Source organism: Lissotriton helveticus, chromosome 1_1 (assembly GCF_964261635.1).
Source record: "Lissotriton helveticus chromosome 1_1, aLisHel1.1, whole genome shotgun sequence".
Classification (NCBI taxonomy): Eukaryota; Metazoa; Chordata; class Amphibia; order Caudata; family Salamandridae; genus Lissotriton; species Lissotriton helveticus.
In genome coordinates, this window is record NC_136057.1 from 1,586,808,675 (window position 1) to 1,586,830,821 (window position 22,147).

Below are 22,147 nucleotides of genomic sequence, written 5' to 3' on the forward strand. Positions count from 1 at the left end.
ACGGGCACCAAAGAAATCCAGTAGAGAGGGAGGATCAGGGGCCGTAGTATTTATACAAGCACACAGCCCCGATCCAAAAGCTGGATCTAGGGACACTATTATCAATATAGGGAGCCCACCCCGGCACATTAACCACCAACCACTTTTAATAAATGGAAACCTGGAAGTGAACCTTATGTCCTGGAACATAGCAGGGCTTAATTAGAATCTTCACGATACGATCTGGTGTAATTATATAAATAAATGTGACATAATACGGACCTGGTCCACCCGGACCAGGCTGGCTTTATGCCCCAGCGAGCCACTCGACATAACATTAGGCGAGCCCAAGTAGCGATTTCAGCCTGGCGAGGCCTGGGGGAACGGGCTGCGCTGCTGCTGGCGGATATGGATAGGGCATTCGACTCTCTGAGTTGGACGTATTTATTTGCCCTCTTGAGCCGCCTGAACCTGGGCCCCCGATTCCTGGCGTATATTCGGCTCCTCTACACGGACCTGACGGCAGCGGTGCGTGTGGGCGGCGGGACTTCCCGCCCTTTTAGTATCCAGCGGGGGACTAGGCAGGGGTGTACCCTCTCCCCGTACCTATTTGCGCTCGCCATGGAACCTCTTGCGGCGTGGGTGCGGATCGATGCCCAGTTGAAGGGTTTTCAGTGGTCGGCTGGCGTGGCGGATAGAATAGCTCTATACGCCGATGACGTGCTGTTCTTTTTATCCGACTTAGATCGCTCGGAGCCTCGCATTCTGCGGATCCTGCAAATTTTTGGAGAAACGTCGGGGCTCTTTATGAACCCCGGGAAGTCCACCCTATGGACTCTGGGGGGCACGCAACCCCTTGGTGAGTGGGCCGACGGGATTCAAGTGGCCGTAGATGGAGTGAAATATCTGGGGGTGTACCTTACAGAGGATGAGTCCGTAGCCCTGGAGCGCAATATTACCACTGTATGGGAACGCACACGGGAAGATCTCAAGGCGTGGGCCAGGATGCCGCTCTCCATTCAGGGCAGATCTGCCATCTTTAAGATGGTCGCTTTGCCGCGCGTATTGTATCAATTACAGAACCATCCGGCGTTGATTCCACCTTCTTGGTTCCGGCGCCTGAACGCTGCATTGAATGGCTTTCTGTGGGAGGGGGGCGCAGTGCGGGTGGCACTGCGGACCTGCTTTCGCTCCACGTATATTGGCGGCCTTGCCACGTCAGACGTACTGTCCTATTATCAGGCATCCCAACTACTAGTTCTGAACGACTGGTGGTATGCGGACACGGGCGACCCCGCCTATGCAGTAGAGAGAACCCTCATGGGTTCTGCCTCCCTGCACACGCTACTTTACTTGGCGTCTCTTCGGAGATCCCTGCCACCCGTCACGCAGGTGGTCTTTCAGATCTGGCGGCAAGCCCTGCGCAGGGTGGGCTGGTGGAATGTCCTAACCCTGGAGACCCCATTGTGGCAGAACGGAAGACTACCTCAGTTGGCGGCCCTGATGGGCTTTCGGAGTTGGGATGCGATTGGCATCTCCACACTGGGAGATGTCATGTCTGGGGGGGGTGCTCAAGCCTTTTGCTATGTTGCGGGAGGAGTTTGAGAGGCCGCACACCCAATTCTATAAATACCTCCAATTCCGACATGCTCTGACCCCGTATCTTCAGGGAATGGAAGACATACCGGAATTTAGCCCTATTGAGGCCAAGGTCTTCATGGGAGGACTGCCGGACAAAACGATATCCCGCATATACCAGACCCTTGTGCGCCATAGCGCCTCAGACCTTGCTCACCTTAGGACCCAGTGGGAGCGGGATGTTGGAGAGTTAGACGAGGAGGATTGGGTGAAGGCGCTGGAGGGACCCAGGGGAGCGGCCCTCTCTACGCGCTTGCGACTGATACAATTCAGGTACCTTCACCGTACGTACTACACTAGACAACGCTTGTGGAGGGCGGGTTTAATTGCATCCCCAAATTGTCTTAGAGGCAACACAGAGGTGGGGACGCTGCTGCATACAGTGTGGGACTGCGAGGATCTCCAGCGGTTCTGGGACAGAGTGTTGCGTTGTTTGAATGAGGTTCTGGCCTGGGAGCTGCAGAAAGACCCTAAACTAGCTCTTCTTCATGTGCTGGCGGGAGTGGGGGGCAACCGATATGAGTGCCATTTAATGCTGTTGGGGCTGACCCTCGCCAAAAGGGACATTGCGAGGTCTTGGAAGGCGCCCCGCGCCCCTTCCTTCAAAGCATGGCAGAATGGTATGGACTTTTGTATGGGCCTGGAACAACCTGTCTATGTAGCAAGAGGGTGCCCGCTCAAGCATTACAGAATATGGAAGCGTTGGGCCGACTATCGGGGCCTGGACCTGGACCCGCCCCCAGAGGAAGACCTGCTACAGTTAATCTGACAGCCAGATAGCCTGTGATATGGTGAACATTGTAGCGGGCATAGCACGGCATGGACAGAGTAAGCAGCGGCACGCACGGGGGGGGAGGGGGGACTTGTTGGTTGGTGGGGGAGGGCGGGGGGGGTTTGTGCAACAATGAATTACTTTCTTTGTTGGCTCAACTGCGTAATCACTCATGAAAATGCTTGCATGTCAAGGTAATGGATAACTTGTCCTAGTGATTGTCTCTGGAGGTCAGAGAATTGCTTGATGTATTCCTACCATGCAACCAATAAAATCTGTTTCCAAAAAAAAAATGTGACATAATACTCCTACAGGAGACTTGGTCACTGGAAATTCCCCATAGATTTGGCTATAAAACTTTTTGCATGAATGCTAACCCCTCTGTAAGAGGGAGACCGTCTGGGGGCTTGGTGATCTGGATAGGGATTACTCTGGAAATTGAAATTTCCCTTCTCCCTATCCAGTCCCAGGATCTGCTGGGCGTAAAAATAGTCACAAGAGACAAAAAAAACTCTCTAACGTGTATAAAAGGCCAAATCCATCTAATAAGGAATCCCAGATAATATAGCAACTTGATTCTTATCTTGATAAATTAGGTCCCAGCTCTCAAGTAGTTGTTGGTGGTGACTTTAATTGCAAGTATGAACCAATACTGGATTTCGATAGTTTATTTGTTGAACAAGACAAGGTAAATAATATTTCAGTTTTAGACAGCAGTGGGGAGGTAAAATGCACGGTCGCGGCAGTACAAATCCTACAACTAACCGTAGGACACGATCTAAGGGCATGTATTGGCTGCTTCCAGTCAGACCGACCTACGGCACCAACATTATGTAGAGGGACCTCAAGGAGTCATATAGACTTTGTATTGGTTTCTATCAGTTTGTGGCATTTGATTATAGATTTTAAAGTTGACCCCAGGACGGAGAGCGATCACTACCCGTTACAACTAATCTTAGAACCCCAGCCTTTTAGGACTAGTATAGCGGGGGATGCAGGGAATAATTTAAGCGCTGTGGATCCCCAAATAAGCAACAAAAGACGCGCTGTAAAATGGCCATATATTTTAGCTAAGGATTCAACAATGACAAGCATTTATAACATCTTTGTGAACATTGTTGCATCCTTTCAGGATCTCCCTTTAGGGGAATGTAGTGTACTAGATATGCATTACAGCTTGGTGGAGGCATAGTCACCCCTCCTGAGTAAAACCCATGAGAAGAATAAGGGATCCAAGGATAACCAACTTGAACTAGGAAATCTCTGGTACAATAAAGAGTATCGACTAGCTAAAACTAATTTAATCCAGGCAGTAAAGAATAAGAATATACAAGAAATAAGAGATGGAAGGTGTGTATATAATAAAACTCTTGCAGAAGCAAAAAAAGCCTGGGATGAGGAAATTTGGTCTGACCTAATTACTGCAGCAAAATTAGGGGACCAGGCTACCTTTCGGAGCTTAATATCCAAGGGTAACAAGACGGGAAGGACCCCTGAAGACCTTTTCCTAGATGAAAAACTTGGGTTGATCATTTCTCCAAGCTCTATTCACACAATATTGGTGGATCACCTATTGTGGAAAAGGAAACCGCAGTAGTACCAAGGTTACCTAACCTACACTTTAGTTTAGAAGAGACTGTTAAGGCAATACAGGAGACTAAATCAGGAAAAGCCCCAGGACCCGATAAGATTCCAGGTGATCTACTAAAGCATAATATTGAAGTCTGGGGCCCATATATAAACTTTTTATGTAACTCAATAGTAGCGGGTACACCGATCCCTGAAACCTGGAAAGGGGCAGAGATTGTGACAATTTTTAAAAAAGGAAATCGATATGATCCGGCAAATTATCGCCCAATCAGTTTAATCGATCTTTTACAAAAAAAAATTTGCCAGACATATTTTAAATAGACTTTTAGAATGGATGGAAGAAACCCACGTGCTATCAAAGTACCAAGCGCGGTTTAGGATAAAAACTAGCACTACGTGTTTAGATTCACATGCATTTGTTGGAAATACATTACGCTAAGGAAGGGCAGCCTGTATGTTGCTTTTATAGATCTGAGTGCTGCTTTCGACCTAGTCCCTCGAACCCTACTATGGGATTTATTACAAGATATACATAGGGGTCCCAGGCGAATTACTCATGCAATTGGTTAGACTTCACGCAGGGAACTACGCCAAAGTGAGATGGGGACCAAGGGGGGAATTATCCAAGGCCATACCAGTGAGACTGGGTGTACGACAAGGATGCGTGTTGGCACCCACGCTTTTCTCGCTGTATGTAAATGACATCCCCAAATACTTAGGAAACTGTAGCCACGACTCCCAAAAACTTGGGGGCGAAGCGATCACAGCATTATTATTTGCTGATAATATTCTTATTTCCCAGACCCCCAAGGGACTACAATGTTTAGTGAATTCCTTTCATAATTATTGTATGGAGAAGGGGCTAGAAATTAATTAATCGAAGACCAAATGCATGTCCATAAACCCGCAAAAATCATTTTGGAAGAATCTATCCTTAAATAATCAAAAACTGGAATACGTGGGAAGCTTTAATTACTTGGGAATCATGTTGGACAGTATATTATCCTGGAAGGGACATCTAGAGAAAAATAGGGTAACGCTCCGCCAAAATTTGCTGCTGTTACTGAAAAGACATGGAGAAAGCCAGTCCAAGGCTATTTCTCCTGCCTTGGAAGTTTTTAAAGCAAAGGCACAATCAGCGGTACTCTACGGGGCCGAGATCTGGGGGCCACACTGTAAAAAGAACTTCGAATGGGAAGAAAATAATTTCATACGGAGATTACTTAAAATCCCGATTAGGACACCTTTTAATACCAGTGCTCTTGGATATTAATATTAAACGCACTGACCATCAAGCAATCCTAAGACCCTAATTATATTGGGTTAGGATATGGACTACCCCAGAGCTGACTAATTACAAAGATGGCCTGGTAGAGATTATGCAGATCGATGGATATAAGAATATCCCCTGGCTAAAACATGTTTTATCTTGGGTAAATAAGCTAGGTTTATCGTATTACTGGGAAGAGCCCTCAAAACTAACACCTCTTTACAAGAAGCTCCTGAAGTCCACTTTCTGGTCCTATATGAATAATGATACTTTACATAGCTCATCTACGGGGCCACTTACCCTGAAGTTCCTATCTTTTAAAGATAATGTTTCTTTTGAACCCTTTATGGATGAGATAGGTACCCCGCTAGCGAAATCTTTATTCCTACAATGTAGATACGGAGTTTTGCAAATTAATACAAATACGTCCAGATTGGGGGGGGGGGGGGAATCTAAGGAATATGATCTATTCACTTTTTGCAGGCAGAAGGTTAAAGAAAAGTATGTTCATATACTTTTCTTTTGCCCAGCATATAAATCACCTAGGGAACGATGGATTAGATCTTTGTGTAGGAACCTGGGTGTAAGGACTTGTAGTGAAGCAGAACGCATATTGAGGTCCAACACTTCACAACTGGTGGTTTTTTGTATAAGTAGATTTTTACATAATGTCTACTTGATCAGGAAGAAGGCTGGACTAAAACTCTAGCGTCATAGTCCTATATTATTACTGAACCCTAGGTTAAGGAACCATTGTATTTGTAATTTTATAAAACTGACTAGTTATTTCGATTACATTTTCACTAAATGATTAAATGTCTGGCTTTTAAATGTATTTTAATGTATTTATTATATTAGATGATAGGTTTTAGGCGTAATTTGAATATGTGCATACAATTGTATAATTATCTCTGCCCCCAACCCATTGTACCTGATCTATTGGATAATTTGTTATGTAAAATCTAATGTTTTAAATTGTTCTTTTATGGCTAAAAATAGCTGACATAAAGATTAACGAACGAAAAAAAATTGCATTGACCGATCATGTCTTCCATGTATCATAATATGCACAAAGTCTTAGTGATGCTTTGGCAACCAGTATGAACCGAGAATTGTTGTGGTGAAAACAACATAAAGGCCTGGCCCCAACTCTATTTTCTATTTTTGTTAATGATGTGCCTGATTATCTCAATACTTGCAATAACGATTCACCACAACTGAATGGAGAGAGAGTGCCTGCGTTGCTCTTCGCGGATGATACCATCTTAATATCCCAAACCAAGAAGGGCCTCCAGGCACTCTTAAACTCCTTCAGCAGTTACTGTGAGACTAAAGGGCTAGAAATAAATATTGACAAAACAAAATGTATGGCTTTAAATCCTATTAGACCGGATAGAGGGAACCTGACCCTGAATGGGGAAACTTTAGGTACTGTAGAGAATTTTACTTATTTGGGGGTGGTACTTGACTCAAAGTTGACATGGAAAGCGCAAATCGAAAAAAGTAAGGTGTCATATGCCCATAATGCAAAACCTATAATTTGAAGATTGAATGCTAGTACAAGTAAAAGTGTAACTCCCGTACTAGAACTTTTTAAATTTAAAATTCAATCCGCAGCTTTATATGGGGCTGAGATATGGGGTCCTTGGGCCAGGGAGAGTTTCCAAGGGCTCGATAACAAATTTATGAGAGCGATTGTAAAGGTCCCAATCAGCACACCTCTAATACCTCTTCATCTCGATTTGAACTTTAAACGAACCGACCACCTAGCTATTATAAGACCGTTAATGTTCTGGATTAGGATTTGGTCCACTCCGGAACTGGTAGATTACAGAAATGGTCTCCAAGAAGTATTGAATCTGGACTCCTTCAATTCCATTCGGTGGTTCGGGCATGTTAAAAAATGGTTTAACAATCTGGGGTTGAGTTCCTTCTGGGAAAACCCAGAGAATCTACCAGCTCTTGCCAAAAATACAGTAAAAAGAGCATACTGGTGTTTCATGAATGACAGATATATTCATGATAGTAGAACCGGCACCCTAACCAATCATTTTTTAACCTTTAAAACTGAACCATGTTTTGAATCGTTTTTGGACGAAATAGAGCCTCCCCTTGCTAAGACTCTCTTCCTGAAGTTCAGGTATGGGAACCTCATGCTGAAATCTAATACTGAGCGTTGGACAAATAAAAAACTGGATTGTCCTAATAATATAAGTGAGAGATGCCCTATGTGCTCAGATATATGTAAGGAGAATGAGGTGCATATGTTATTCATATGCAAAGCATACCAGAAAGCTCGAAAAAAATGGCTCAAACCAATGTGTGCTCTTTTAGGCACTAGATCTTGTTATATAGCATACAGGATCCTAAAAACTAATACTGCACAGTTTATCGTATTCAGTATCAGTAGGTTTCTTCATTCAGTTTTTATTGTCCGAAAGAAAATGGGACAGGTACTTTGAAGATGGATAGATTTTAAATAGTGAATTCTGCTGTTAAAACTGTATTTGCCTGCTAAATGAACTATGTCCTTGATTTAATTGGTGAGAATTAACTTTACACCTTATTACTGTAATTATTGTTTTAATTGATCTTACACATGTATTATGTTCTAAATGTATGAGTTAATGAATGTATTTATGTGTGTCTTTTATGGCCGTTGGCCGAAATAAAGAAATAAATAAATAAAGGCCACCCCCTATAGCTGACACGTGGTGCTGTGTTACGGACAATGTCCCCGCAGCTCAGAGAGTAATGTTGCAGGATAGTGCCACAAGCTGTTGTGATTCAGGATAGTGTGGCACTGTGCCTACGCCACTGACAGTTGTGAGGTAGAAAGCTTAGTTGTACAGAGTGAGGTAAAACAGCATGGTTGCATGTTCCATTTCCCATGCTTTACATTGTATTTCAAATTTCTATCATACCATCTAAATGTGATAGTATGCAAAAGTACTAAGGTTACATTTATATTCAATCAAATACTATGAGGTGGCCTTATACCAACATCTAAATCATTGGAATACAGAGTATTTAAACACAAACATGTCATATGTAGATGCAGAGATTTGTTAGGGCAGTCAATCCATCGGAAACACATGTAATCTTTGTCTGTATTCAGACCAATGTCTACTGATCTGAGCTGAATGATCCATCTGCTCTTTGTCTAAGTGCTAGAGTTCTGTCTCCTTCCTGGGTCTTGAGACTTATGATATCTATCCATAGAACCTGATGGTTAGTCATTTCGTTATGCTTGTGCTCTGTGTTGTATTGCACTGCAAGTGGATAACTGGTGGTGGTGTTCTTGATTGCCCTGGGGTGCTCCTGAATTCCTTGTTTCAGGGGTCTAATGGTACTACAAAAACAAATGAGACTGCATTTGCACAAATGAAACAAACAACAAATTTAGTATTGCAATTAATAAATGTTGGGATTTTGTGCCATTGATGTTGTATTGAAAAGTCACAGTCTTGTTTTTTAGTGAACAACAAACATTGCACAGCCCACATTTTAAACTTTTAGGGGGTGGTTGTATTGTATCTCTTTGATCTGTGAAGGTGGAGGTGAGCTTGTTGCGTGTAACACTGCATTACAATCAGCAGGTTTTCTGAATAGTTCAGATCCATATATGTTAGCCTTCCACAGACAGTGACATCAAAGTTGTCGATCTTGTGTGTACTATACTGGTAAGTAAAAGTTATGTTGTAGGTATTGTTGTTCAGTTGTTGAAAGGAAAGATCAAGTGCATCTATATAACCTGACCAAAACATAAGGATATCATCTATGTACCTCCTCCAGTAAATAATGTGTTCCATGAGTACAGTGGGGCATGCTGTCCAGAGATGTAGTTTCTCAAATAGTCCCATGTACAAGTTTGCAAACGAAGGGAAAATTAGGCCCCCATTACTGCACCCTGAATTCGTCAATACCACTCCCGATTATGAACAAACGTGTGCACACTATACACGAGCATTCCCAGGGAACAAGGCATCTCCGCTGTCCAACAATTTGTGGACACCCGGGATGCCACCACGTTCGAGCACACCGAAATGCTAGTAGATTCCATTTGAGTTGTCTTGGACAACAATGTGTTCTTTTCTTCCAACACCTGGACATCAATACCTACAACATAACTTTCACTTACCAGTATAGTCAACACAAGATTGTCCTTAAACTGCATACCTGATTAGGTCTTTTCTGTTCCCTAGGCATATATGTAATTGGCTCTGGAGTATCTCCCTGACACTCGCAGCTGCTGGTTTTGAGAAGCTGTAAAGCAAAATGGCACATGCTCACCGTGAAACCGTAAGTCACGCTACTTTTTGCTGTTGATTTGGATGTTCTGCATTATACGATTCCCACTGATAGTCATGAATGTAGAATAGACCCACCTATGTGCAGGGACCCAGGTATGTACACGTGTACACACTCACTCTCTCCTGGAGCTAGCCACCTCAGTGATGAACAGTCTTATGATATTTCCGTAAGTCTTTAACGGGACAATGTTAATTGCATTTTATCTCCAGAGAGCTACAGCAGTTTAATTATGATACTAATTTAGTTATGATGCTATTTTTTTCATTCCAAATCTATCTATTTATTATTCTTATGCAAACCAAAAAATAAGCGGACACTGAGTCAGTACAATAATAGCCGCGGTGCGCAAAACAATAGCGCGAGCCATGTGGTGACGACCAGCAGTGCACTTATATCCCATAACGCACTGACATTGATAAGCGCACATAACATCAAAGTAATAGCATTATTTCAACCATCTAAGAAAAGGAAACCTGGCTAAACCCCACTATTACCAATGAAATCACCCGGGGTATCGGATCCTTAGAAAGGACAGACCCGGAGGGCAGGTGTGAGGAAGTGGCCATTATTTATAAAAACCTTTATTCCTGTTCGCTGCTCCCTATAGCAGAGATGGAGGGAGCGGAGGGGCTCGGCTTCTTTCTAACTGTGTAAGCACACCACTCTATCGCTGGGCTGGTAATTTACCAACCCCCGGGTACGGACCGAAAATTCTTAGAATCAATTGGTCATGCTATAGCCCCTATTGCGAACAAATACAAGCATTACTTGGCACTTGGAGATTTTAATATCCATATGGATCAAGCTGAAGAACCGGAGCCTTCCAGGTTGCGTGTATTGATGGGTATTTTTAACCTGGCTCCTTATGTCTTCTGGCCCACTTATGAAAAAAGTTATCATCTTGGACCAGATTTTTTTCATCGGTCAGTATAGAAATTGAAGTGCCTCTCCCCATGATATGGTCGGATCACTTTCAGAGTCCCTAAAGAATCCAGTAGTCTTCTATCATACTGCATACCCTGCCCGAATAGTTTCAGGCCTTTTAATAATTTCACAGTTGAGGCATTGGACAATGCACTAAGGCTACATCCTAGTCCTTTTAATGAAATATTGGAGAGTGATGTACCTTCCTTGGAGAACTAGCTCACCTCGGCAGAGCTGGCCCCTCCGACAACTCCCTCAGCTAATGCCAGTAGGGCCTCAGCGCCATGGTTTACGGAGGCCCTTAGAAAAAGTAAAAGCGCATGTAAATGCCTTGAGAGAATATGGCAGAAGAACTTTAATTCCCCTGACAAAGCCACATATAAACAGGCCTTGAAAGTTCATTACTACAAGGTCCGTGAAGAAAAGAAGTGCTTCCTATCGGCCAAGGTTGAACAGGCAGGGAATAAGAGTAAGGAACTGTTTAAAATCGTTAAAGACTTTACATCCCCGAATGCTATGAATAGCCCACTTATTCCGACCAGCGATTAGACCAACAGTTTAGCGCAGTATATCTTTGAGAAGATAAGACATTCAAGAGTCCTTTAAGGACTTGCCCCGGGTAGAGGGATCAAATACAGCTGCTCCCCTCAGAGTTAACTCTACGCCAGGGGTGTCTCTCACAATTCCCTCCTATCCCACTAGATAAATCTCTTGATTATGAAGGCTCTAAAATCTGGTTCCCCGTTGGACCCCTGTCCAGCGGGAGTACTGGCGTCAATTGCTGAAATGATTAACCCAGCGGTGAATCGAGTGCTGAACTCCTCGCTGTCGGAGGGAATAATGCCTGACAGCTGGAAACACGCTAGAATTCTCCCACTGTTAAAAAAACCTACAGCAGACCCTCTGATAGCATGCGATTATAGGCCTATCTCACTGCTGCCTTTCTTTTTCAAAGTTTTGAAGAAATATGTAAACATAGTTACTACGGAGTTTGTGGAGGCTAACAACATATTACAGGAGAGTCAGTCTGGGTTTAGATCAAACTTCAGCACTGAGATGGCCCTACTCGAAGTCTCTGTAACTATCAAAAGCACCTCGGATAGTGGGGGCAACGCGGTACTTGTACTATTAGATCTGTCTGCGGCCTTTGATACCGTGCCCCATGACCAACTCCTAGAAAGACTCCAGGACTGCGCTATTGGTGGCACGGTTTTCAAATGGTATACTTCCTTTTTAAGTGGCCGCCAGCAAACTTTATGGTCCCCCCCCCCCTCCCTTTCTCAACCCGTATCACCCCCCCATGAAAGTTGGGAGTTCCCCAAGGCTCTGTGCTAAGTCCGTCCCTGATCAATATGTATATGGCCCCCCTTGCACTCTTAGCGGAGCAATAAGGCGCTAAAATTGTGTCTTATGCCGATGACACGCAACTTCTGTTCACTTGTGAGAAGGGCAGCGTGTTTAGAGGTAGTGAGATAAACCTCTGCCTAACGGAGGTCTTCTGGCTCAGAGGGAACCAATTAAAGTGCAATCCTGAAAAGTCAGAGATTGTTTTCAGCTCCAATTTGAGTGTAGAGTGGCGCCATTGGTGGCCACTGGACATATCCCGCCCGAAGTGCTCTGTTACCACAGTAAAAAAACCTCAGGTGAAGTTGGACTCCGACAATTCAAACTTACCGGCACCTGCTTTGGGTTTTAAAAATGCTGAGGAACTTCCTCGCCCTGCTCCCGGTCTCCCTCAGAAAGACGATAGTTCAGGTCCTTATTGCATCAAGGCTGGACTATGCAAATGTCCTATATTTAGGCTTACCGAAATATCTTCTGAGCCGCCTGCAGGTGATTCAGAATGCGGAGGCCAGAGCTATTCTGATGATAGGACACAGGGATCATATGACCCCCGAACTTAAAATCTCTCCATTGGCTTCTGGTGCGTAAGAGGGTCCAGTTTAAGGCTCTCACCTTGGTCTTTAAGCCTTACACAACTCAGGGGCCCATTACATTAGGGAAAGGATACAGCACTACGCCCCTCAACGGACATTGAGGTCCTCATTGCAGTACCTGATGACCATTCCTGGGTTCTCCTGTTCTCGCATGGGTGGCCGCTCTTCAAGTAGTGGCATCCCGCTTGTGGAACGGTCTTCCAATTTCTCTTAGACAGACCTCTGACTCAGGTGTGTTCAGGAGGAAATTAAAGACTTGGCTATTTCAACAGCAGCACTAGCCTGAAGCCGTGTGTTCTTTCTGCCTGTTTCCGTGGTTGTTAGCTCCGGGACACTCCGTGGAGTAGCCGTGCGCTTTACAAATACCCAATTACAAGTACAAAGGGGAGAAATAGAGAAAATCCAATCTTCAGAAATAATAAAAACAAATCGAGCTCAGGAATGTCGTCCTCCTCCATCATCTTCCGCTGTCCCCTCCACACATGTACACTCAGTGCGATACAATTATGCTAAAGGAGATTAAGGGATCCTGGAATCTGTACAGCGAATCCCAATGACCAGGGGACAACAACGTATTCAAATTGGCGATCTAATCAACCCGTTGTTATATAAGGTTACACTTCCCATCCCTTTCTCGGGTATCAGATCTAATGGGAAGTTCTGTTAATGCCCAGAACTACATCGGTCTGCTATGTTAAATGACAGGGGCGGATGTCACTTCCAGGTCTTCTTCTGCCCCCGGGATATGAACTTGACTTCTGTAGGCGACCCCAAAGACAAGACGACGAATTAGATTAACTACTCTGGAGTTTCACGTGATTCTTCACGACAGTCCATAACTGAGATTCACATTCGGCAGCCGTATTCAACAACGCAGTGCACTACTTTCGGCGCATTAACATCAATAGTGGACTTCTAGGTTTTTTTAATTACTTCTTTCCATCACGCGTTTTGAAATCCATAAGACTTCCTACTCTATGGGCCTTGACCTTTAGTTTGGATGTACCTGGCCCTTTGATCATCGCTACCACTGAAATTGAAAGTCTATCGGTGTGGCCTTTCGCTGATTCAGATTACATTGGTTATTATACAGTTCCCAATTGACATCAGTCCTGAAGATGGTCTCGCTAATCACTCTCTAGGAGACCGAAACGTCGACCTCCACCTTTTCCATATTCTATGATATACACTAGTTTTGTGGATAGGTGTTTTAGGTTCTGTTGAGTTATTCATTAATACATTGTTTGTGTACCTGCAGACCTAATTAACTCAAATTATATGTATCTGTATATGAAACTAACTTTTTTACTATCAGATAAATTCTATTTTCCTATACACCTTTGTGTTTGTGATTCATGTATCCTTTTTGTGTTTGCATAATGGTTATTTGATTCTAGACTAATTAATTTCTTTAGGATTATTAAGTTATCCTTCTCAGTTAAACTTGAATTATCAATCGTTATTCAAATAAATTCCCTTGAAGGCACCTTTACCCCTTCACATAATCACCCAAGCCCTCAAGGGTATTTTGGGTTGCTCACTGTTGTATATCCTACTTCCAGGTCATGGCAGTGCGTAGTTTTGCTAAGATCAGCGCCAGGTTCTGGGAGCACAGCACTTGTTTAGTCTTTTTGGTTAGCGTACCTGTATGAAGAAGACAGCATGTGGGGGTCACACAGCAAAATGGAGTTTGGAACAGCTGAGATACAAGATGTCACCGCCTGCCAGTAATCTGAGATCACTGGACATGCCTGTGAAAAAAAGTCAGCTGTATCCCGATTACATCTGGGGCAGCATGCATTACCCCCAGGTACATCTTGACTATTTTGTCTGGAGAGAGGTGTGTGTGGTGTAGGTAATTGAACTGTGTATACTGGAATCGGGTGGTCTGTGAATTTCGGGCTGGACTGTTCCCATGAGGCACAGGGTCAGACTGATTTGCATATGGCCATGTCTGAACTGGGGTGGCAGAGTGGGCTAAAGAACGGTGATGGATTAAACCCAGATCTGTTGACTGGGTGTGAGTGTTTGATTGGCTCATATGCTCCGTCCATCACCACCCCTTTTTGTACCGTTCTGTGAATTAAGCCATCTCTGCCAAACAAGGCTCGTCAGCTCCGTGGGCAGGTGAGGAGCCCACCATTCCCTGAGGGCGAAGGATGTTGAACCAGCTGAATCCTGGCTCAGGGTGTCATATAAAACTGTTAAGTCATAGTCCGCATCAGCTCCTGAGGGGTATAGTCTGGTCTAATATCCTGGGATATGTAATCATTAGTGGAATTAGTTGGATCTATCTTTTACTGTGATGCACTTCGTAAGGAACGTTTAAAAAAAATAATTGTATCTCTAAATCTAAATAGCAGTACCGAATAAGGACATTTATGTTTTATTATACAGGTGTTTTTAAAGGTTCCAGTTAAAACTGAATTGAGAGTTACTAATAAAGTCTTGATAAAGATGGTGTTATAAGATTTACTACTGTTCAGACAGACTGCTTCCTTTATGACTTCAAAGAACCTTATAAAAAGTCCATTCGGTCAATCCCAATAATAGAACACGTATGGTCAGAAGGTATTAAAGTCATGCAAAATCCGGCAACAGTCATCCCTGTTCTTCCCCGGCTGGAGAAGAAGTATAAAGCACCAGAGGGCAGTCCAGCTTGCCTACTTGGACAACCAAAACCGGATTCTGTAATTTCCCAAGCGGCGCAAAGTAAGCCTAAAAACCCATCGACTCCACTTACAGCACCGCCAGACAAAGAAGGGAGACGTCTGGACAATGTGGGCAAAAGATTCTCTACTATGGCCAGTGTCTTAGTTCGAGCTGCTAATGCTCTTGCCATCTTGGGCAGGTATGATCGCCAGATGTGGTGCGATTTATCCCCATTTGTGGATCAGCTTCCAGAGGCTGCGAAAGATGAGGCCAGGAAGGTTCTGATGGAAGGAGAGCGTTCCTCTTCGGAGGTGATTGATTGTGCTATGGACATAGCTACTACTGCTTTTCGTGCCCTGTCGGGTTCGGCTGTGTTAAGACGCCAGGGCTGGCTGCGAGCAACCTGGTTTCGCCAGGAGGTCCAGAACAAAATCTTGGATTTGCCATACGATGGAGACATGCTTTTCGGGAAGCATGTGGATGAAGCCCTTCAAGGCATCAAAAAGGACACGGACACGGCAAAGTCCTCTGGGTCTTAGAATTACCGTAAAGTTCCATTCAGAGGTGCGAGAGGCAGAGGTTTTTCCTCATACAGAGGTGGAAACCAACAGCGGTACTCTTCATACTCTCAATCCTCCCAAACTTACAAGCCCCAATACTCCAATCAACGCCGAGGCCAGTCGTCGTCTTTCTCTCGCCAACCGCAGAGGGGGCATCGAGGTCGCCAAGGACGGGACAACTCCAAACAACAATAGCGGCCTCTCGGCTCTTTCTACTGTTCCTACCCCTCCGATGACATCAGTGGGGGGCTGGATTTCTCAATGTCTAAGCAGTTGGAAGGTTATTACATCAGACCAGTGGGTCCTAAATATCATTCAGAGTGGCCACACGTTGGAGTTTCAACATCTTCCTCCAAACAGAGCTCCAGGCGCCAACGAGTCGAAACATCTGGGCCTGCTACGTCTCGAAGCCCACCAGCTTTTCATCAAGGGGGCAATAGAACCCGTACCTCTTTCACAAAGGGGGAAAGGGTTTTATTCCAGGTGCTTCTGGTTTGCAAGACAACAGAAAAATGGCGCCCCATATTAAATCTACGGGAGCTCAACACCTATCTCATCAAGCTATCCTTCAGGATGGTCACTCTCAAGGATATTCTTCCTTTGCTAAATCCAGGAGACTACATGGCGACTCTGGATTTAGAGGATGCTTATTTCCATGTGCCGATCCATCCAGCTCAGAGACAATACTTGCGCTTCACAGTAGGCAAGAGCCATTTTCAGTTCAAAGTACTTCCTTTTGGCCTCCGGTCTGCACCAAGGATATTTACAAAGGTGTTGGCTCCGGTGGCAGCATTCCTCAGGAAACAATCTCTGGAAGTTTTTCCCTACCTGGACGACTGGCTGGTCAAGGCTCCATCTTTACAGGGAACTTCCAAGGCCATTTCGACCTGCATCCAACTATTCAACCACCTGGGCCTTCAGCTCAACAAGGACAAATCGGTACTTCAACCATGCAGGGCAGCAAGGTTTCTGAGATCCATTCTGGACACGAAACGCTGCAAAGCCTATCCAACGGAGGAACGTCAAAACAAATTGATGCTATCGGCTCGCCTCTTGCTAAAGAGGGAATCCCTGTCAGTACAGCTCTACAAGTCCCTGCTCGGATCGATCTCATCCTGCATACCATTGATTCCACATTGCAGGCTACGAATGCGTCCTCTGCAAGAGCAGCTCGACAAGCAATGGTGCCAGGCTTATGGTTCTTTCGACGACAGGGTTACGGTGACACCAGCAATGAAAATAGCATGTGACTGGTGGTTGGTGAAGGACAACATCGCGAAGGGGTTAACATTCACACTTCCTCCGTCTCCCATGGTTATCACCACGGACGCCTCGTTAGAAGGCTGGGGAGCTGTGCTCCAGGAACTGCACGTGAGTGGTCACTGGGATCCAGTTCAACGCAAGTGCCACATCAACCTGTTAGAACTCAAAGCCATTCGATTAGCCTTGCAGGCTTTTCTGCCACAAATTCAGAATCGTTCAGTGCTGGTCCGGACGGACAACACAACGGCCATGCACTATATCAACAAGCAGGGCGGGACAAGAACCCAGATTCTCTCCAAAGAAGCTCAAGTGATTTGGGATTGGGCGATTCTTCACAATATTGCTCTGACAGCAGAACACCTCGCAGGTTCGCTCAATATAACGGCGGATGCGCGGAGTCGTCAGAAGTCGATCAGTCACAAATGGGAATTAGACCAAACCATTCTGGAGGAAGTGTTCTCGGTCTGGGGAACCCCGACTATAGACCTGTTTGCAACTCTGGAGAGCACCAAATGCCGATACTATGCAAGCAGGGATCACCATCCGGGGTCCTTGGGGAACGCGCTTTCGATTGCCTGGTACGGCGCATTCTTTTACGCTTTTCCTCCGATACCCCTGATCCCGAGGTTGATCAGGAAAATCAAGGCGGAGCCGTTGATCCCGAGGTTGATCAGGAAAATCAAGGCGGAGCCGTGCAGAATGATCTTGATTGCACCGGCGTGGCCCCGCCAGTTCTGGTACACAGAACTCCTCCTGCTCTCTCAGGACCATCCAATTCGCCTGCAACCGGTTCCTTCTCTGTTGACGAGGTCTCCGGGTCAAGTGCTCCATCCGGACCCGAGCTCACTTCACTTGACAACGTGGCTCCTGAGCACAGGGAATTCCAGAATCTGACCCTCACCAAGGAGTGAGGGACATCTTGTCTCAAGCTCGAGCGCCAAGTACGAACAGAACTTATAGAGCAAAGTGGAAAAGGTTCTGCCTCTGGTGTCAAACAACATCTTCACCCTTACACTTCAGCTCCGCATCAGATTTTGCCATATCTTCTGTCGCTAGCTAAATCTGGATTGGCTCATTCTTCTGTTAAAGTTCATCTGGCAGCCATCTCAAGTTTCAGACGGACGTCTTCAGGTCCTTCGCATTGGTCCGCTAGCAATGTCAAGCAGTTCTTGAAAGGCCTGTTCAGGGTTTTTCCTCCAGTCCGTCCTCCTCCACCAGTCTGGCAACTTAATTTGGTCTTAGCTCAGCTAATGAGAGCACCGTTTGAACCCATTCACAAAACGGACCTTAAATTCCTATCTTGGAAGCTAGCTCTTCTGTTGGCATTGACATCGGCCAGAAGGATTAGCGAGCTCCAGGCACTGACAATCGTGGAGCCTTTCCTGCAATTCAAGCGGGATGTCCTGATCCTACGGACGAATCCAAAGTTCATCCCGAAGGTTCCATCTGAATGAACCGTGATTTTGAAGTACTTTATTTTTTTTTTTCCATCGACCTACTACTCCAGCAGAGAGGTCCTTACATTCTTTGGACGTTCAGAGGTGTCTAAAGTTCTATTTGGAGCGCACAAAACCTTTTAGGAAATCCTCACAACTATTTGTTTCCTACAGTGCCCCGCGGAAGGGATTTCCGCTGTCCAAACACAGCATTTCTCGCTGGATCTCCAGTGCTATTCGGTTCTGTCATCAACAAGCGGGCAAACCGCTTGAAAGAAGAGTGCATGCACATTCCACAAGATCAGTGGCATCGTCAGTGGCTCTATTTTCAGCAGTCCCTATCAAGGACATCTGCAGGGCAGCGACGTGGAGCAGTACGTATACCTTCACGAAGCACTACTGCCTGGATTCTTCTACGAAGAATGATGCAGCTGTTAGATTCCTCAGGACTGCCTGTCCATCGTAAGGTAAGGTGAGGGTAGGCGGCAGAGCATTCGCGGTTAGGACCACCAAATTTTGGAATGCCATGCCGCTCCCTCCCTGATTGATGGAACCAGAATCAGCCTTCATGCAAGCTCTAAAAACCTGGCTCTTCAACCATTCCTAATCCTTGTGTGCTCCATGTGTTTCGACTGCCTTAGCGCCTGGACACCTCCGTGGGAGGTAGCTGCGCGCTCTATAAATTTCTAAAAAAAATGTTCACTGTTCAGGAATATCTAAAGCAGAAATTCAGAAATCCTTTCGTACAGTCACTAAACATTACCGTCTAGATGAAGATTCCAAAACAGATACTTTAATGGGTTAAGCAATTTTAAGAAATGCATTTAATTAGCCTACCCCCAGAGATTTTTTTCTTAGTGTTTTTTGGGTATCTTACTTGTGTATATGTATTTTAGTTATTTGCATTGTCAGCCACAAAGTAGGGGTATGTTTGTAATCTGTTCTATGTTCATGACTATCAGTGATTGTCCTACGATGCAAAACTAAATGTTACTTAATTGTAATTGAAGTTCTGCATTCTCACTAAAGTCATGAACACCCCTCCCTCGGCTGTCAATGTAATAAAACGATTTTAGCTAATTACTAACACAATTTCCACTACTAGTACCCAGGCAGACGAAAATAAATTACTGATGTACTAACAAAAAAATATTTTATCTTTGGTTCTGGAGTAGTGTGGTACTTGCCGAAAAGCACTTTAGCGCCTTTGCAAGAGTAGTGTGGACCATCTAATTATAATGTATACATCATAATGTTCTGGGGTTCCTGCATTAGACTGGACTATTCTGCATTCATAATTTCAGTGAGCATACCTACAATGCAGAACTAGGATCCCACGTATGTAACATTTCTTTCATGTTTTAAAGCAAAGTTCTTAAGTCCTTAAACGATGTATTTTGAAAATGAGAAATTTGAATTTTTTTTAGTGTCTCCTCTCCACATTCATTACAGAGAGTACCATTTTCGTATTTAATAGCCTTTTCTTTATGAACAGAAAGTTGCACTTATCTTATCTCCAATGCAGGTCCTGCCCTAAATTTCATCTCTGCCTCATTGGATTATATTATGTGTTGTCTTTGCTTTGTTTTTTGTAGAGCAGTCTCCTGAGTGGCGATATGTTTCCTGGTATGAGCATGATACATACTGCGGCCAGCAGGAAGATGAGCATGCTGAACGCTCGCCTGAGCAACCATTCTGGGAGGCGAGATGGTAGCAACTTCCCCTTGAGTCTGAGTTATGCACCACGGGTAGGAGAGGGTTTCGATTATGCATTCTTTCTTTTTGTCTCTTGTCCTCCTGTTGAATAAATGTAAACAACATTTGTGACCCCTGTCCATACTAGCCTTTTGAATTAAAAAAACTTAAATCTGCTTTTAGCCCCTATTCACAACCGAAGCAAACACCTCAGACTGTACAAAACTATATTTTGCCCCCAGCTAGAGGCTATTGTTTTAGTATGTTTGTGTTCCTTTATTAAGCAGAATTCATTATAATGCAAAATGCGCATTCTTGAGTATTGGGTCACTTTTTTTTTTGTAACTGTGTTGGAGGCATATGAGCTGTAGATCAAATGCTGTGCGAGATCGCCATCTAGTGTTGTGTCCGGATGTTTGCAGTTTGTTTTTCTTTGAAGAAGTCTTTCCAGTCACGAGGTAGGTGACTCCTCCTTTCGGTGAAAGTGTGCATGGGCATCGACTCAATTGTTAGATTGTTTTTTCCGCCATCGGGTTCAGATGTGAATTGTTGTGCTCTGGTTCGGCACCGTTTCTTCGGGCCCCCTTTTGACGCGCAATCCACTACCCTCGATGGTATTGTTTATTGATTGCATTCCCCATTCTCTGCATATCGTTTACAGTCGGAAACCTTCGATTTTGAAGATTTGTGGAAGGCCGTTGGGCCTACCTGCGCTGGGGTCGGTAGCAGTCGATGGAACAGACTCCATTCAAGTTCTGTCCAGGGTGTCGCACTAAGTTTCCGCGCACCGACTTGCACAAAGTGTGCAACCTTTGCCTATCACTGGAGCACGACAAAAAGGACTGCATCGCGTGTCAGTCGTTTCGATCGAAGAAGACGCTCCGTGACCGTCCGGCTCGACGTCACGAAATATACAGGCAAAGTGGCTCGTGCTGGATCTCCTTGGAGACTAGTTCGAACAACAATAATCACAAGCGCAGGAAGCCAAAATGGAGGAGGAACACTTCTTCGTGTCTGAAGCCAACTCCGATGCCGAATACCTCACAATGGGACAACGGATCGTGAGTAAAGAGACTTCCTTTCCCTACCATCTCCTCCATAAAAAGGCTACGGTACCGAGAGAAGTTAAGGAGCACCCTGCCTTCGAGCTAGGCGCCGAAACATAAACAGCATTCCGGTTTGGGCTCTACTCTTCCCCATGCCGGTGCCAACCCGAAACCTTCGGCATTGAAATTCAAACACCTTCTGGTTTTCGTGCCACTGGCCTATAAGGCTAATTCTTAGGGGCGGAAACTTTCGACACCAAAACCGGCGTCTAAAGAAAGTACTTCAACTAAAGAGCCTCCTTTGGATCCGAAACAGAAGGAGATTGTGATTAATCCAGAAACTGGACAGTTTCATGCCAAACTTACTGAGAAGAGGAAAATGGACTTACAGGAAGACTACCAGGTTCCTCTAAAAAGGAAAACTGTGGGTTCTAACCCTTCTCCACCATACATTCCACCTTTTTCATCCATTGATCCAAATTTACTCATTACACCTACAAATTCTCCTACACCACCATCACCTGACCCACAGGATACAGGGGATGTGGATATAGATGACTCCACACCACAGGATACTGACCCATGGGATAATTATAATGCTGACCCTCAACCTGATAATGACCCCGACCTACATCCACCCAGAACTTCTCTTCCAGATGATCATATTGGATATATTGAGCTCGTTAACAGAGCTGCACAATATCATGGTGTAGAGATTCATAAAGAGGCTTTAGAGGAGGGTTCTTTGTTTGACACACTAAGTTCATCTCAAAGGGCTACACAAACATTACCAATGTTAAAGGGTATGCTTAAACATACTGATGACCTCTTTAAAGACCTTGTAAGAGCTAAATCATCACTCCCAGGGTAGAGAAAAAGTACAAATATACACCTAATGGCCCTGTATATATCAATGGCCAGTTACCCTTGGACTCTCTGGTAGTGTCCAACGCTCGTAAAAGAGTTAATTCACAAACAGGAGAGCCCCTCCTCCTGAGGAGTCCAAATTAATTGATGCTTCGGGCAAAAGGGTAACGTCACAAGCAGCTCATCATTGGCGGATTGCCAATG

General features: G+C 44.7%; 1 protein-coding gene across 11 annotated transcripts in view; it reads left to right on the plus strand.

Annotated features, from left to right (window-relative positions):
* The window catches only part of ZNF740 (zinc finger protein 740), a 195,305-nt gene that overhangs the window by 25,661 nt on the left and 147,497 nt on the right, over nt 1–22,147 (plus strand). For 7 of the 11 annotated variants that reach the window (XM_078687438.1, XM_078687405.1, XM_078687430.1 and 4 more), the window contains 2 exons: nt 9,455–9,551; nt 19,931–20,083. In XM_078687438.1, coding sequence (XP_078543564.1) covers nt 9,528–9,551; nt 19,931–20,083 — 177 coding nt within the window. In that variant the 5' untranslated portion in view covers nt 9,455–9,527. The remainder of the gene's footprint in view (nt 1–9,454; nt 9,552–19,930; nt 20,084–22,147) is intronic. The other 4 variants (XM_078687454.1, XM_078687472.1, XM_078687447.1 and 1 more) reach the window with 1 other exon arrangement.